This window comes from Thermobia domestica, chromosome 6, assembly GCF_964235325.1.
Source record: "Thermobia domestica chromosome 6, izTheDome1.hap1.1, whole genome shotgun sequence".
NCBI lineage: Eukaryota > Metazoa > Arthropoda > Insecta > Zygentoma > Lepismatidae > Thermobia > Thermobia domestica.
In genome coordinates, this window is record NC_137459.1 from 241,442,958 (window position 1) to 241,459,210 (window position 16,253).

The following is a 16,253-nucleotide window of genomic DNA, read 5'->3' on the forward strand; positions in this document are numbered from 1 at the left end:
CACATCGACTTTAGGAACAAGCTCTTTTTTCAAAAAAAGAGTTCTTAAGTACAATATAATTACATAGTTTGGTTTATTTGCTATAAAACATAATACACACCTATTGAGAATACTCATGCCTAGTCCTTTGCGATTACAATTTGACCCTGTACATACCACTTGATCTCTATTATCAAACACGAGATGAAAACAGATTACTTGCAATTGTAAACTATATTCATGGTGATCTCAGTTTTGAATAATAATAATAATAATAAAAATAGTAGACTGTCAAACCTACATTTTCTGTATGTATTCTATATCCATATTCACTGAATTTTAATTTCACAGGTTACTCTAGCTTTAAGATTATCTTAAAATATTGCAAGCATCATGGGACAGAAAACTTGTGCCTCATTTCAGAGTTAAGGATTCCATTCAAGATATTATTTCACATTCTGCTGGTGGCTCTTAAAGTCTCTCCGCCTATAGTAAATACTCGCACAACCTGCTGGATCCTCAGTGTGTTACGATGCGATACAATGGTGTTAAAACTGAATGATCAGTGAATAGACCATTTACATACAGACACACACACACACACACACACATATATATATATATATATATATATATATATATATATATATATATATATATATATATATATATATATATATATATATATATATACAGGGTGGGCCATTTTAATCAATCCACGGAAATATTTGAAAAATGGTAAAACATAGAAGAAATGTTTGAAGTACACGTTATATATTGCTAAGGGGGAAAACCAATTCCACCAAAAGTACCCCTCCCCGTCCCCCGCAAATGGGGGTAACGGGGGGTAACTTTGAAATATCAAATGGGAATATGGGTCGAGTAATACCTCGTTCGAAAGGTCTTGGGAAACTAAGTAAAGCTGTACCAAAAGATGTTTCATATGGAGCACCAGTTTCAAAATGGCCGCCATGATATGGTTCGGAAACTCCAGTACCCGTAGTATAAAAACCATGGAAGGTAAATGAATGGAACAAAATTGAAATACGTAAATATCATAGAGCATATCGAATGGTGTAGTCTCTGTGATCCCAGTGGCCTCCCTAAAGGGATCTTGGGGGCTAACTTCAATATGTTAGAGTAAAATTGCCATAATGTATAGAGAGAAATCCAAGTCCTGCTAAATAATCTCTTCCTGCGCTCTGTATGTGAGTGGGGTGGAAAGTAACTGTGAAAGTTCAAATGAGAACTCTACTTTAATTCGCAAATTAAGGTTACGCTACAAATAAGTATGGTGTGGTTGAAACATATGTTTGTAAGGATGACGCTGTAGTGACTAAAAAAAGACGAAATTTTATTTGAATGGTAACGCATATCTCTATGGCTGAGTATGATTTGATGCGAAAACAGAAGGAACGTTATTCGAAAGAAGTTGTCGAATAATGCAGTTGCTGAAACTTACAAACGTGTGAATTTGCTAATCTCCGTCGCCACAGAAATTTTTATACAATACGTGCTGGTTATTCGGAAAGCATTTCGGGGTTTTATACGTACACACTGTTTCGTCCCTCAAGCTCACAATATGACATGAGTGCTAATAGTTAATCAAAATGTAACTGTGGCCATCCGTATTAACTCAGTGCACCAATTCTCTATCCATGAAGTCTGCCTTCCAAACAGCATTGGGTAGATCAAGCGTATGCCCGAACCGTTGTCCGGTCGGACATTGAAATTTTGAAGTTAACCCACAAGACCCCTTCACGGAAGCCGCTGGGATCACAGGGGTCACATCATTCGATATGCCCTATGATATTTACGTATTTCAATTTTGTTCCATTCATTTACCTTCGATGGTTTTCATACTATGGGTACTGGAGTTTCCGAACCATATCATGGCGGCCATTTTGAAACTGGTGCTCCATATGAAACATGTTTTGGTACAGCTTTGCTTAGTTTTCCAAACCTTTCAAACGAGGTATTACTCGACCCATATTCCCATTTGACATTTCAAAGTTACACCCCGTTACCCCCATTTACGGGGGGTGGGGAGAGGTACTTTTGGTGGAATTGGTTTCCTCTCTTAGCAATGTATAACGTGTACTTCAAACATTTCTTCTATGTTTTATCATTTTTCAGATATTTCCGTGGATTGATTAAAATGGCCCACCCTGTATAATTGAGCTTGTAAATATGAGTTAAAAGTTGTTCCACAGTATCCTGTACGGCCTCTAGTTCTCGAAACGAATACTTCATTCAAATGCTAAAAGTATATATCTTTAACGATGTTTTAAAGTTCCATGTATTAAGATCTCCAACATACACCAGAGCTTGTCTTTTACCGTCTTTATGGGTTCATGAACATGAGGAAAAATAAACTAGTTTTTGTTATCTTTGATATGATACTATCCCAACACCTTATCCCTATGGTAACAAATGATTCTGAATCGTATCTTCTATTCTCGAATTATGAGTGTAACGATCATCAACGTTTTATCAAAATGCATATTTTTTGATTCAAAGTTTTTACCGAACAAGGGTGTATTATTATGCGTGCCATCTTAATCCATAATTTACTATTTTTATCAGTATTATTATCAAATACTTAACATTAACAAAAACATCAAGTTTTACAAATAATGATTTGAAAATAACGAAAGTTAATAGAATTACTAAAATAACTAAAGTACATTGACATAATGCATCTGTACAATGTTGCAAGCATTTATTATGGAACTGAAAAAAAAAAAAAAAAAAAAAGACTGATTTGCTTACTTTCTTATTTTAAGACACCGATAGTACTACGTAATCACAAGTCAAACAACTTTTACAATTACGATTTTAAGCAGAAGGCTTTTAAAGAAAGATAAGTGGCCATCATTTTCCAAGCATGAACATTAATTATGTTTTCCGTTCATTTTAACTGCTGAATTTTACTATGAACTTTATTTTCGTGGGTGAATCAAGTAATTCTCACGTGTTTCAATTTCAAAACTTTTAAACACACTCATCACAATATCCAAGGCCGACCTGACATTTAAACCTGGAAACATGGGAGTTGTGAATTACAGCTCCATTCCTGTAAGTATTTGGCCGGAACCACTGTAATAAGAACACTGGCATAGGTGGAAATGATAAATGCATACGGAGATAAATCACGCAAGATTGAATATCACACAATCATTACGGATATACACTACACTTGTAAAGAAAGCTTCTCATTATCTTAAAAAATGAACTGGGTATCAGTAAAATAACTTACTCATGTTAATAATAAATAGTCTATCCAAAACCACTAATAAACACAAATTTCTATTAACGAAAACTATGCTTTCACGAACAAATTGACGAATTAACACTAACAGTGTTATAATCTTTTACGCTCCTAAAACAAATATATACGAAACGAATTACTTTCCAGAACATATTGAAAACAATTACACACTAAAAAGTACAACATACCAAGACACCCTAAACTTGAACACTGCCCCCACCTTGACACTTCACGACTACTACTTTGTTCTTTATTTTTGTTGTTTTCCTACTCCATGTCTGATGTAGTATTTAGCAAAACCGTTTTGAAAGTACCTTCTAAGTATGTGGTACGTTTTCACTATTTTCTGGTAAACAATTCATTATATAAAGTTTTAAAAATTAGGACAACTGATCTGTACACTGATAAAAAGTGAATTCATAGTTCTACATTGATATTTTCAATGTAGAACTATGTTGAACTCCAACATATCTCATAATATTTATAAAATTTGCAGTACTTTAAAAAATAAAGTAATCAATCAACACAAAAAAATGACACGGTATACACGGTTTATCCACAAGCACTGCGAACAGTCGATACTTAAATCCACGGATACGACAAAAATAATAGCACCAACATCAAAATTCATTTAAAAAATGGTACATAAAAGCAGTAATTAGGTTTATAAAAATTGAAATCAACGTACGATTTACGCTAAAGTGAATGGAAAATAAGAAATAAATATTTGTAATAAGAGATTGCATATTTTACACATACTGCATATAAGCACTTTCACCTGATAAGTAGATATTTTCCAACAAACAATTACAATTAATAATTCATCATTACGGATATCTAACTATGATCATGGTACTAAGGTTTTGTTCTACTTTAGTAAGCTCGAATTCAACAGAAAAAGGTTCGAAAAAAAATTTCAAAGGTGGTCAAACTGATTACGTATCAACGAACTGTTGGTTTCCCTTGTTACAATTTACATTCCTTCTCGTTTGCTTCAATGTAAAAGCACACGCTGTTATTGCACATATTTAGGAAAACATTATTCCAATGTTGGTATAATATACTACATAAAGTTCTTGTTCTTAATTTTCAACAGAATATCACCAAATTCCGCTTAGTCTTCACCGAATAAATAAATAACTTCAATCGGTGCACAAACCAAGAGGAAAGCACTTCGAAATTTCGTCTTTCCTTCTGAGGAAATGAATCACGTATGCTATAGCAATAATATCCCATAAAATTTGATCACTCATTAACACACAATCGCATTTAAAAATACAAAAAATATAAACACACTATACATTCACTCATGTAACTATCACTATTAAAATAACTTTAATACTTAATTAAAATCGGATCTACGTCAAGACAATAACTACATTCTATATTCGCACAAATAATGACTTTTGAGAAACTCACATGGCTTCTTAACAGTTTATTTGCAAGTTCTGTTCTCTTAGCTACTGTTAATATTTCTATAAAAGGAAGACTAGTCTTCTTTATGACTGCTTTTCCATTTCTGGAACATACTGCTCATAATGAAATCCCGGATAGACCGCACAATTCAGATGAAGCTGAAAACAAAACATGAATATAATGAATATACGGTAATGATTTCGTTAATATGTTTAATTAAATATTACACAACAACTTCATTCTAAAACATCAGAAACTAATGTTTACTCTGTGAGTATATTCTAGTGAAGGTAATGTCTGAATTTCAATAATAGCATTTCGCTGATTCATTGTTGTATACAACAGGAATTACAATAAGATTTAATTCATTTCTGTAACACCTCGCGGTTATGTCCTGTAGGCTAAAGAAAACTGATGATAAAAAGGAATGATGATGTATTAGCGGTAGCATAAGAAACTGAGGGAAAACGGAAGCACTCCGATAAGATTATTTTTTTCCCCCCTTGGCGTCTTTTAGTTTCTTCCCAGTCTCATAGTCTGGGATAAAATCTACAAAATCTTTGCATCAACAGTAAGAATTTTTCCACTGACTTACCGTTTGTTAATTGTTATAATAAAACTGTAACTTCAAAAATATTTTAATTAACTTACTATGCTATCTTCCATCATGTTTTCCAGAATTTGAGCTATTTCCTGAAAATTTGGTCTTTCGTCCAAATCTACCTGCCAACACTGTAGCATCAGTTGATAGAGATCATCTCCAACATACTGTAACTGTGGCAACCTCAAGCCTCTCATTACTCTTGCTGGAATATCTCTGCTACAAATATCTGCATATGGTGTTCCACCTACAAGAAATTTAAACATTTAATGACAACAGAAAACAGCATGCACTGTGTATAACATTGATAAAACTTATTATTTTATAACGTTAGAACTGTCGATATTACAAAAGGGCTGGAAGATTTTTTTCCCTACAGTTCTACAACAGCAAATTATTATTACTCATAATAATCGTGGATCTAAAAGTGTAGCTTTGCTTTTCGTATCCATACTAAGGAAACATTTCTTCTAAAATGATCTTCGAATGAGATTTCCAGAAGGGATAAGTTTTTTCTCTTACAAAAGAGTAAATTAGATATTAGGTCATTAGTTAATCTCTCTTCTGTGCATCACTATACAGGGTGTTCCGAAAATGTGGAAACACCCGAATAAAACTGGAACGTTAAAAAAAATTAGAAGACCATAGCCTGTGAGTGAAATATGGGAATGGAATGCAGACATGGCAGGATAGGATTTCGGACATATTAGAATTGGGTCAAAATTCTTAAATGCAAACTATCAGCGCATGCCAAAAAAAGGTGAAATGTTGTCTTTCTAAGAGTGCACGCTATCAGAAAACGGTATCATTTCTATTTTGAAAATATGACTCAAATCTAATATGATGGTTCTCAAGATGACAAATTAGGTCCTTGTCTATCTTGCCATGGCAAATTTAAGCACATACGCATACCACTGTAAAAGACACAAAAATATGTGTAGTGGTGGTGGTGTTCACTGTAAACGAACAATAACACAATGAGTTAGCCAAATTGAGTTCACTAACTGTAGCAGAGTTGAACTACGCTGCTACCAGATCGATAAACTAATAAGGAAAATATTTATATTCCTAAGTATTCCAGGTCTATATCAAGTGATATGTTTGTGCAGTAAAAATGGTAAGAACCAATCACTATGAAATTGACTGCGTGCAAGAAGACAGGACAGTCGAGTTCTAAAGGGACTCTATCATCCAACTTCAATCACTAAGTTACAAATTTCACAGTCTCACGCTAATTACAGTCTTCATCAATATATCAAAAAGTAAGAGAAATGAATCTTCATAGTCATATTATCGCCAATAAACTAAAAATTAGTTCTTTGGATACCAAGCATTGATTTAATGAAAACACTGATTCCACCCGACCATAGAATGATAACGGGAATGTGTACAGCCACATGATAATCTTCGGAAGATCAATGAGAGAGTGGAGGAATATTAAGATATAGACTAGGTCTACTTGCTCTAGTACTCAAACGTTAATTAATTAAAATACAACAATATTTTGAACCTGTTCATTTATTTTAGACCAATTTCGGAATGAACCTTCAGTTTCTCGGCATTACAAGACGTATACACAGTGTTTTAGAAGTCCTGCAACAATCTAAAACTCTTTGACTTTCAAAGTAGCAGGTATATATCAACGAAATAAAATTTGTTACGGAAAGCAGACTTGAAATTGTACGTTTGATGTGGTTTGGTTCACGGCGATCTCCAGATGGGCACCATGTACGTCTCAAGATTCTGGCCACTTTCTTCTAAATTCGAGTGTTCATGAGGAATACTAAAATTCACATGGCTTTCCTTGCGCTTGATGTCATTCAGGGATGCCGGTTTCGATTTGCACATGTGCGTACAACGTAATTGGTCCCAGAAGACAGACAGCTTAAAGTGTGAGTCTTCTGGGACCAAATCACCACCTCAAAGTAATTATCAAGAAACTGTAGAAATTAAGGGCAAAGTGTGTGATTCTCTTCCTGAGTAGTGTGATAGAACAAATTTTTAAATTTTTCTGTGCACAAAGGACTATTTTATTGAAATGTATCTCTTAGTGTGATAGTAAAATTTTTCAATTCAGATAGTGTGTACTACGTAATTAACCAAACGAGAGCTATAAGGTGATCCATTATTGAAAGAGGAGGTCGATGAAATTGAATGACCAGCGTAAAGTACACATATCTGTTCCATAAAACACATAAGAACAGACTACCTCCTCCCTTCCCAAGACTATTTTACCATCAATACACTTCTCGTTACGTTCGTTTACACCATAACATACATTTTGGACTTTTAAGATGACTAAGCACCGTTCACTACTTACGTTACCAATGGAAAGGGAAAGGTACAAGGTGACCCAACAAACTCCTCTCATTTTAAAGCTAATAAAACGAAGTATCGCAGATAGAAGGTTTATATATATATATATATATATATATATATATATATATTAGTGCTGTCGAACTTTTGTGACATTTGCGGTTTTCGGTTTTTGAGAAAACCGGTTTTCTGAAAACTGAAAACCACAAATGCGATTTTCAAAACCGAAACCGCAAATGCGGTTTTGGAAACCGAAGCTGAAAAAGCGGTTTTTAAAAGGAAAACCGCAAAGGCGGTTTGCCAAACTGAAACCGCAAAAGCGGATTTCCAAACGGAAAACGGAAAGCCGCCCGAAACCGTGTTTGTGGTTTTATAAGGGAAACCACGTTTGTCATTTTCAAAACAGAAACAATGTTTGCTGTTTTTAATTACATCTTTTAACAATTGTGAAAGCATCTATCAATCGAGACAATTGTATTGATTTATGTGTGTGTCTTAACTTTTTTTTTTTTTTATTTGCTCCAAGACTATTACGGTAATATATGCAGCACTGTGCGAAAGGGATAGTTGATGGTTGTACAAGTCACAGCTAAATTAGGGTTGCCATATTTTAAAATCAGGAAAGTGAGGGGTTCTAAACCGTAAGTACTTGTATGTTACAAATACTGGCCTGGGATCCTTATCACTTTTTTTCTTTTTTTTAGTTATTTCTGTGATGACACTTTCAATGTACTTTTCGGCTGCAGGGAAGCAAACTGGACCCCACCTGATTTTCATATATTTTGTAAATTAGACCACGAGGAACACGAATATGAAGGAATTTTGACATTTCGAATGTTGGAACTCGAGATATTCGAACATAAAGTGACCATGGAAGCAAACTGGACCCCACCTGATCTTTATGTATTTTGTAAAGAAGACCACAAGAAACACGAATCTGAAGGAATTTTGACATTCCGAATTTTGGAACTCGAGATATTCGAACATAAAGTGACCAGGGAAGCAAAAAAAGGACCCCATTTGATTTTTATATATTTTGTAAACTAGACCAAAATGAGCAATAATCTGAAGGAATTTTGACATTCCGACTTCCCGAACTCGAGATACTAGAACTTATACAGTAGTTTTATATAGTATGTATAAAAGTAACGAAGAAAGTTCTGTCGCTCTTTGACCTATCACCTTAGAGTCAGTATCGATATGTCGCTTAAGACGTACCTGGAAGATCAAAAATAGTACCCATTAGTATTAACGACCTTCTGCCAACATTCGGGATGGGCATGGATTCCTTCGCCGTAGAACTTGGTTTGCCCTGAAGCGAAGAATGTATAAGTGTAGTTTGCTCCTCTACTACGGAGTTGAACTGGAGTCCTCTAAGGTGAGTGTCCAAGGAATGGAACAGGTGATAATCGGACGGCGCAATATCCGGGCAGTATGGCGGATGCAATAGTGTTTTCCATCCAAGGATTAGGATTGTGTCCCGGGTCATTCTAGCCATGTGGGGCATAGCGTTGCCCGTAACGGGAGAACCCCTTAGCGATTGAGAAGTGCTGGCTCCAGGGTTTTGAGTTTTTCTTGAACACGGCTCAACTGCGGACAGTAGACAGTTGCATTGATGTTCTGCTCTGACCAGTCGGTAGCAGTTCCTGATGCACGATGTCACGACCAGTCCACCAAACACACAGAAGGACTCTCTGCTGCAATGCTGATTTCAGCTGTTTTGGAACCCGTTCATGGGATTTTAACCAATGACGACGACGCCGTGGAGCTTCGTACAGGACCCACTTCTCATCACATGTCAACATCCTGTCCAGAAATGGCTCCTTCCTCAGACCAGACAGCAAAGAAACACAGATGTTTGCTCGCGTAGCCTTCTGGCCCGGAGACAAATCATGTGGGACCCATAGACCCAACTTGTACTGCTTCCTAAGTTGATGGAGGTGCTGCAGAATGGTTTCTCCACTCACATTGAATGTTAGGCCCAGTTCTTCACATGTCTGTCCACTGTTCGGCTCAATTGCTACCTGAAGATCTTCATTTTGAACATGTGTTGGTCTTCCGGCACGTGTGATGCGTCTTTCGTGAGTGTTTCGTCACCGTCCTTAAACTTGTTAAACCACCCTTCCACTGTCTGCGTAATCACGACACCCCACGAAAGGCCTATCTTCCGCCACGCTGCAGTGGCGTTTGACCCGACTCCAGTTTGAACTCGTACAGTATACACGCCCTTATGACGCTCTGTGGAGGTTCCATATTCACTCTGCCCATACACAAGTTCACGTTGTAACTGAACTGCCACAACCAGGTAGAATGTTGGATATACCCACACTAACAACTGACCTTCGCCTTATCTCCATTCGCATTCAACTCTCGGTGTGAGGGCCAATTGAAAACAGACCTCCACAAAAATCGACAGAACTTTCTTGGTTACCTTTATATATCTCGCAGGACATAATATGTTTCGTATAGAGAATATTGTGTATTTTCATATAGATACATAGCGTATATATTAAACTTTAAGTTTTAATATCTCGAGTTCCGAAATTCGGAATGTTAAAATTCCTTCAGATTTGTGTTCCTCGTGGTCTAGTTTACAGAATATATAAAAATCAGGTGGGGTCCAGTTTGCTTCCGTGGTCACTTTATGGTCGAATATCTCGAGTTCCGAAATTCGGAATTTCAAACTTCCTTCAGATTCCTGTTCCTCGTGGTCTAATTTGCAAAATATATAAAAATCAGGTGGAGGCAGTTTGCTTCCCTGCAGCTTACTTTTCACACGGTTTTCCAGAGTGTACATTTTGCTTCAAACTGAGTTCTGCCCTGGCTAACAAACGTAAATTCGCTTCTATAACAGTCTTTAAAGTTACACTTGAAATTGTCGTTCGGCATTCTTGTAGCTTATGAAGGCATGAATAATTCAAGTATGTTTGTCACATCATCTACAAACGAATATTCATTCCTATAAAACCTCCAATACATTACATTAAAAACATGAACTACACAAAGAAAACAATTGTGTATTAGAGCAGATCTCTTATTAGCAAATGGCCCTGCACACGCGCACTGCTCAGATAGCCCAGAGGCTGAGCCTGAGCGCGAGTCCAAATTTAACTCAATCGTGATTGAGATTGTCACAGGTGTAGCGGTTTACGTTGAATATACCAACACTTTATCAGCTAAGTCGTCTTAGATTTTTCTCCAATCCCAAAAAGCGGGTGGTTTTTCGTGATTAAGATATGTTTAAGTGGGGGAGAATATATAACCTGAAAATCGGGTGGTACGCGATAAAATCGGGTAATAAGTCAACACTAAGCTAAATAGAAAATAAGGTATATCCCTATTTAAGATCACTACATATGCAACTCATGAAATTCAATTTGAAATCTCATCCACTTAGACTGAGATCTTTTATATTATTATTACTCTTTTCCCTTGTTTTTAAAAATAGTACTGCCACTCTTTCTTTTGTTAACAAAAAAGCAACACCTCCCTTTCTTAAAAAAAGAAAGAAAAAAAGAAAGAGAAAAAAGAGAAAAAAATCTTGATCGCAATACACAATTTTATTTTTGATTTGTTGCCACTCCCATAAATGTGAATGTTGTGGTTTTGCATGTGTTGACTGGTTTCTTATCGCAAGTCCCAGACACCTGCAATAGTTTATACGTGACGGAAACACCGATCATGCTTTATTCTGTATCTTTTTATTTCCCAATAAACGATAGCCGTGCCTCTTTGTGAGAAACTGCAACTTAATTTTTTTATTCTGCCAATTGTAAAAGTATACTCAACAAGATTTTCCCTACACTTTAAGACATTTTGAGCATTTTTTCCCTACGCCGAGGGAAATTTCCCTCCATCTGGCAACTGTGAGCCGAAGTGGGGAATGATTCTTTACTGTTTTCTCGTCGTTACTTGATATTAGTGCTGTCGAATTTTTGTGACATTTGCGGTTTTCAAAACCGAAACCGCAAATGCGGTTTTGGAAACCGAAATTGTAAAAGTGGTTTTGGAAACCGAAACCGCAAATGCGGTTTTCAAAACCGACATTTCGGTTTTATGAAATTTCACTTCTTCCAAAAACCGGTTTTCGTTCTTTTTCAAAAACCGATTTCGACAGCACTAATATATTATATATATATATATATATATATATATATATATATATATATATATATATATATATATATATACATACAGAGTGTTTCAAATTCTCCTGACATAGGGCAACTCTGTTATTATCAGAGTTACAATAAAATGTAAGAGGGGAAACCATTTCCAAATATTATGTTTTCAATCTAAAGTGATTTTTTTTTTAACTCGGAAGAGCCGTTTGAGCTGTACACTCTTTATGCGCCCAATGCTAAATGAAAATGCAACGTTGCCATTTACCTGGGGCTGGGGGAGAGAAGGACGGGTCATGAGGTGGATAAATTTTGTAAGAGTATGGTGAATAGGAGCATGTTTGAAATGAAGGTTCGCCATTGACACGTTAGCATAACAGACAGTAACTTCATTCACTTATGCTGTGGATCCACGTAAATGGCAACTTTACATTCTCATTTAACATTGGGTGCATAACGGGTATACAGCCCAAACGGCTCGTCCGATTTATAAAATTCCTTCCTTTATATTGAAAACATTGTATTTGGAGACGGCTTCTTCTCTTACATTTTATTGTTAATCTTGCTAACAGAGTTACCGTAGGTCAGTGGACTTTTTAGACACCCCGTATAATGATATTCAGAGCATTTTGTAATTACGTAAGATTCTTCTTACACTCTCCCTAGTAAGCCTAACAGCTGCAGTGTGCCTCATTACAGAACGTTTTGTGAACTGCAAAACAGATTGTCTCACAGCCTCAGTATTTACATGCGTACGAGCACTTTTAAGTAAGCCAGATTATTATTATTTCACTGATGAATTCGTTGTTTGGAAATTCTCGACCCACTGCAAGACAAGGTCCGGTCCAGTCAGGATCATTTTCATTACGTGGAATAGCAAATCTTAAGAGGAAAGCTCTTTGCACTACAGCCACAGAACTGCTGCGTTTGAAAGACATTTCCACTACGTAAGAGCGATGAGATCCTGACTAAACCATAATGACAACTGAAAAAGAAAGGAGAGTGGTGAACGGAAGAGACAATCCTACTCCTTTCGCCCCTTCACTGACAACGCTACAGTCGATCAAAAATTGGCAGGTTTTATTGTATATTATTGACAATAATTGTATTGTCAATTATTGTGTCATTTGAACACATAACAGAACAGAGTATTCACATCAGAACAAAGTATAAACTGTATTCAATATTATTATTATTATTATTTTTGAATAAACAATTGCAATACGTTTTGTTTTGTTAGCCTTTGAAATGTGAGGGGTTTAATTGGGTCACCCTGTATATTTTTAATCATTAGTTTTGAAAACTATCTTTTCAATCAGTAGTTTCTATATGCTGTACACTTAAAATGCATTCTTTTTTTTAAAAAAAATAACAATTAGAATATACTAGCATCAATTACCCGCTTTGCTGGGTTAAATTAAGAAAAAAAAGTGAGTCAGTCACTTTTTACTATTACTAAAGCGCTACTTGATATTGGTCATTTTCGATGGTTTTTATATATCCCCTCTCCTCCCCATGCTGCAGGCCACCGCATCAGAAGAGTCACTGTTCATCTCAGCGACCTCAAAAACGATAGACTCGACACTAATATCGGTCATTTTCGATCATTTGTAAATGTCTTTCCCCTCCTTTAAGGTACATCGTCAAAGTGATATGACAAAAATCATCTCATGTTCGAACTTCATCTACGTTGAAAATTTGATCGAGATCGGTCCGGTGGTTCAAGAGTTAAGTTTTATTTATTTTTATATATCTCTCCTTCCTACTTCCTCTCTTAAGTTCTATCGCAAAAGTGAATAGATTAGTACCATCCCCGGCCCAAACCTCATCTATGTTGAAAATGTGATCGAGATCGGTCAGGTGGCTCAAGAGTGAAGTCACATAGACAGTCACTTTTATTTTTATTTTTGTACATACATACATACACACATACATACATACATACATACACACACATACATACATACATACATACATATATACACACACATAGATACACACACACACATATATATATATATATATATATATATATATCCCCCTCCCCTACGTTACACCGTAAAAATTATCCCAAGCCCGAACGTGATCTACGTTGAAAATTTGATCGAGATCGGATGGGTTGTTCAAAAGTTTTATTTATTTTTATAGATTTCTCCCCTCCCTTCCCCCTCCCCTAAGTTCTGCCGTTAAAGTGATATGATAAAAACCACCTCATATCTGAACCCCATCTATGTTGAAAATTTGGTTAAGATTGGTCGGGTAGTTTAAACGTGATTAAGTCACAAAGACAATCACTTTTATTTTTACTTTTTTGACATATATCTCCCCCCTCCCCTTCGTTGCTCTGTAAAATTGAAATGAAGAAGTCATCCCAGGCCCGAACCTTACCTATGTGGAAAGTTTGATCGAGATTGGTCGGGTGGTTCAAGAGTTATTAAGTTTTATTCATTTTCATATATTTCCCCTCATCCCCTCCCCTAAGGTCTACTGTCGAAATGAAATGATAAAAAACTTCCCAGGTTTGAACTTCATATATATGTTGAAAATTTGACTGAGATTGATCGCGTGGTTCAAAAGTAATTAATTCACGAACATAGTCACTTTTTGTATATTTCCCCCTCCACCCCCTCCCCTACGTTGCTCCGCAAAGTGAAATGATAGAAATCATTCCAGTCCCGAACCTCATCTACATTGAAAATTTGATCAAGATCGGTTGGGTGGTTTAAGAGTTATTAAATTTTATTTATTTTTTTCTACGTCCCTCTCCCCTAAGTTGTACCGTCAAAGTAGATAGCTAAAAACACTCCCAGGCCAGAACCGCATGTACGTTGCAAATTTGATTGAGATCGGTTCAAGAGATTAAGAGTCACAAACATGGTCACTTTCAATTTTATAATACAGATTTTGTTTCGACTTGCAAAAATATTATTGTAAGAAATCACATGTTCGAAACAGCTATAGTCCTGTTCAGCTAGAATTAAGCTTGTAAAAATGGTGCCTGGAAGAGACTTCCACATTATGAAGTGAATCAGAAGAGTTCCACCTAACACTTTCTGGCACTCAGAAACCGAAGTTTTGGATACAGTACACCAAAACTACGAAATTTCAGATCTCAATCCTGTAGCCGAATCTGAAAGTTTGGCCGGCATTTTTAGTTTGCAATTCGAAGGCAAACAAACAAACAAAGGCAAAAATATTTGGTCGCTAATGGCGATCTGGGGACGAAATTTCGAGCCCTACAGTAAACTAAGTGGCCTAGCTACATGATGCCTATATAATTCCGAAAATACTTGCCCCGTATGTTGTTCTTACTCCCAAATAATAGCGTTCATATTGCCATTTAAATGTTCTTGTTATTTAATAATAATAATAATAAAAAAGTGTGTGATCAATGCATGGATTCTCCTACTTCATTATTTATTTCTATCTTTCTGTAGCTTCTTCACTGCCTCACTATGCTCAGTTAACACCGAAAAGTATGTGCCTCTACCGTGAACAAATAACACATCTACACCAGATCTAAAAACTTGAAATCTTGGCTAAACCTTTATTCTATATCTGCACCATTAAATACTCCGTTTATCTCAACAGTTGTTTTTCACACTTACATTCCCATTACCGAAATACATCCAACTATATGGTCCGTAATAATCTTCAAATTATACAATTAATATCTTCAAAACTAATATCTTCAAAACTAATATCTTTAAAAACTAATATAATCTTACTTTTTACATCTATATTTGCACATGGTCTCTCTCATGACTACCTAATGGTTTATGACTTACAGCTAAGCACTTCGTGCCCAACATACCGGTAATAGAAACCATGATCAATCGTGCTAATCATTATGTTATGTAAAAGCATATTCTAACTACTAGTTAAATAAATCATTCTTATATATAGCACTGCATCAAGTTCTAAAAAAAATTACATATAACAATAATACTTTCATATTCAATTCCGGAAACAAGTACGAAGATATTCATCAACGTTACCTTATTCAGTATCTTTATTCTTTTTCTTTTTCCATAAAATATTCTAATACTTAAACGACTACAATGTATTATATTAAAGGACCCAAAATTTTCAAAAATCATCCAACTTAGTTTATAATTTCGTAGTGACGACTATTCCATTCCAAACTACCTGCGCATTGTAAATACTCTTATCACTATTGGGTAGGTTTTCTATAATGAAATTCCTTATAATACAGTTGAACATATTGTATATGATCAATGCTTTTATTTCTTAGATGTTTTCGTCGAAAGACAAAACTTCTTTACCTTTCTCCCCTCAAAATGGTTTTTAACACTGCACTTGATCTAATAATTATGTGCTACTACAATTTCACTAAGTCTTGAGACATCAGAAGTGCATTTGATTCCTGGTGGTTATTGGTAACAAGTACAGAGTTTTCCAAAGTTACACAGCCTTATGAAGAATATCATGAATTGTTTTTGTTTCGTTATAGATGCTGAATAATTCACAAATAATCACCTGTACGTCGCAACAGTGTATATTCATTGTGACAGTACATCCGCACCAG

At 35.6% G+C, this 16,253-nt stretch overlaps 1 protein-coding gene across 3 annotated transcripts in view; it reads right to left on the bottom strand.

Annotated features, from left to right (window-relative positions):
- Wsck (tyrosine-protein kinase Wsck) overlaps positions 1-16,253 on the bottom strand; it is a 176,174-nt gene that overhangs the window by 8,539 nt on the left and 151,382 nt on the right. For 2 of the 3 annotated variants that reach the window (XM_081762677.1, XM_081762679.1), the window contains exons 14-15: positions 5,318-5,514; positions 1,435-4,824 (exon numbers count right to left, since the gene is read on the bottom strand). In XM_081762677.1, the coding sequence (XP_081618803.1) occupies positions 4,750-4,824; positions 5,318-5,514 (272 nt within the window). In that variant the 3' untranslated portion in view covers positions 1,435-4,749. Of the gene's footprint in view, positions 1-1,434; positions 4,825-5,317; positions 5,515-16,253 lie in introns of those variants that run through there. The other variant, XR_014131908.1, reaches the window with a different exon arrangement.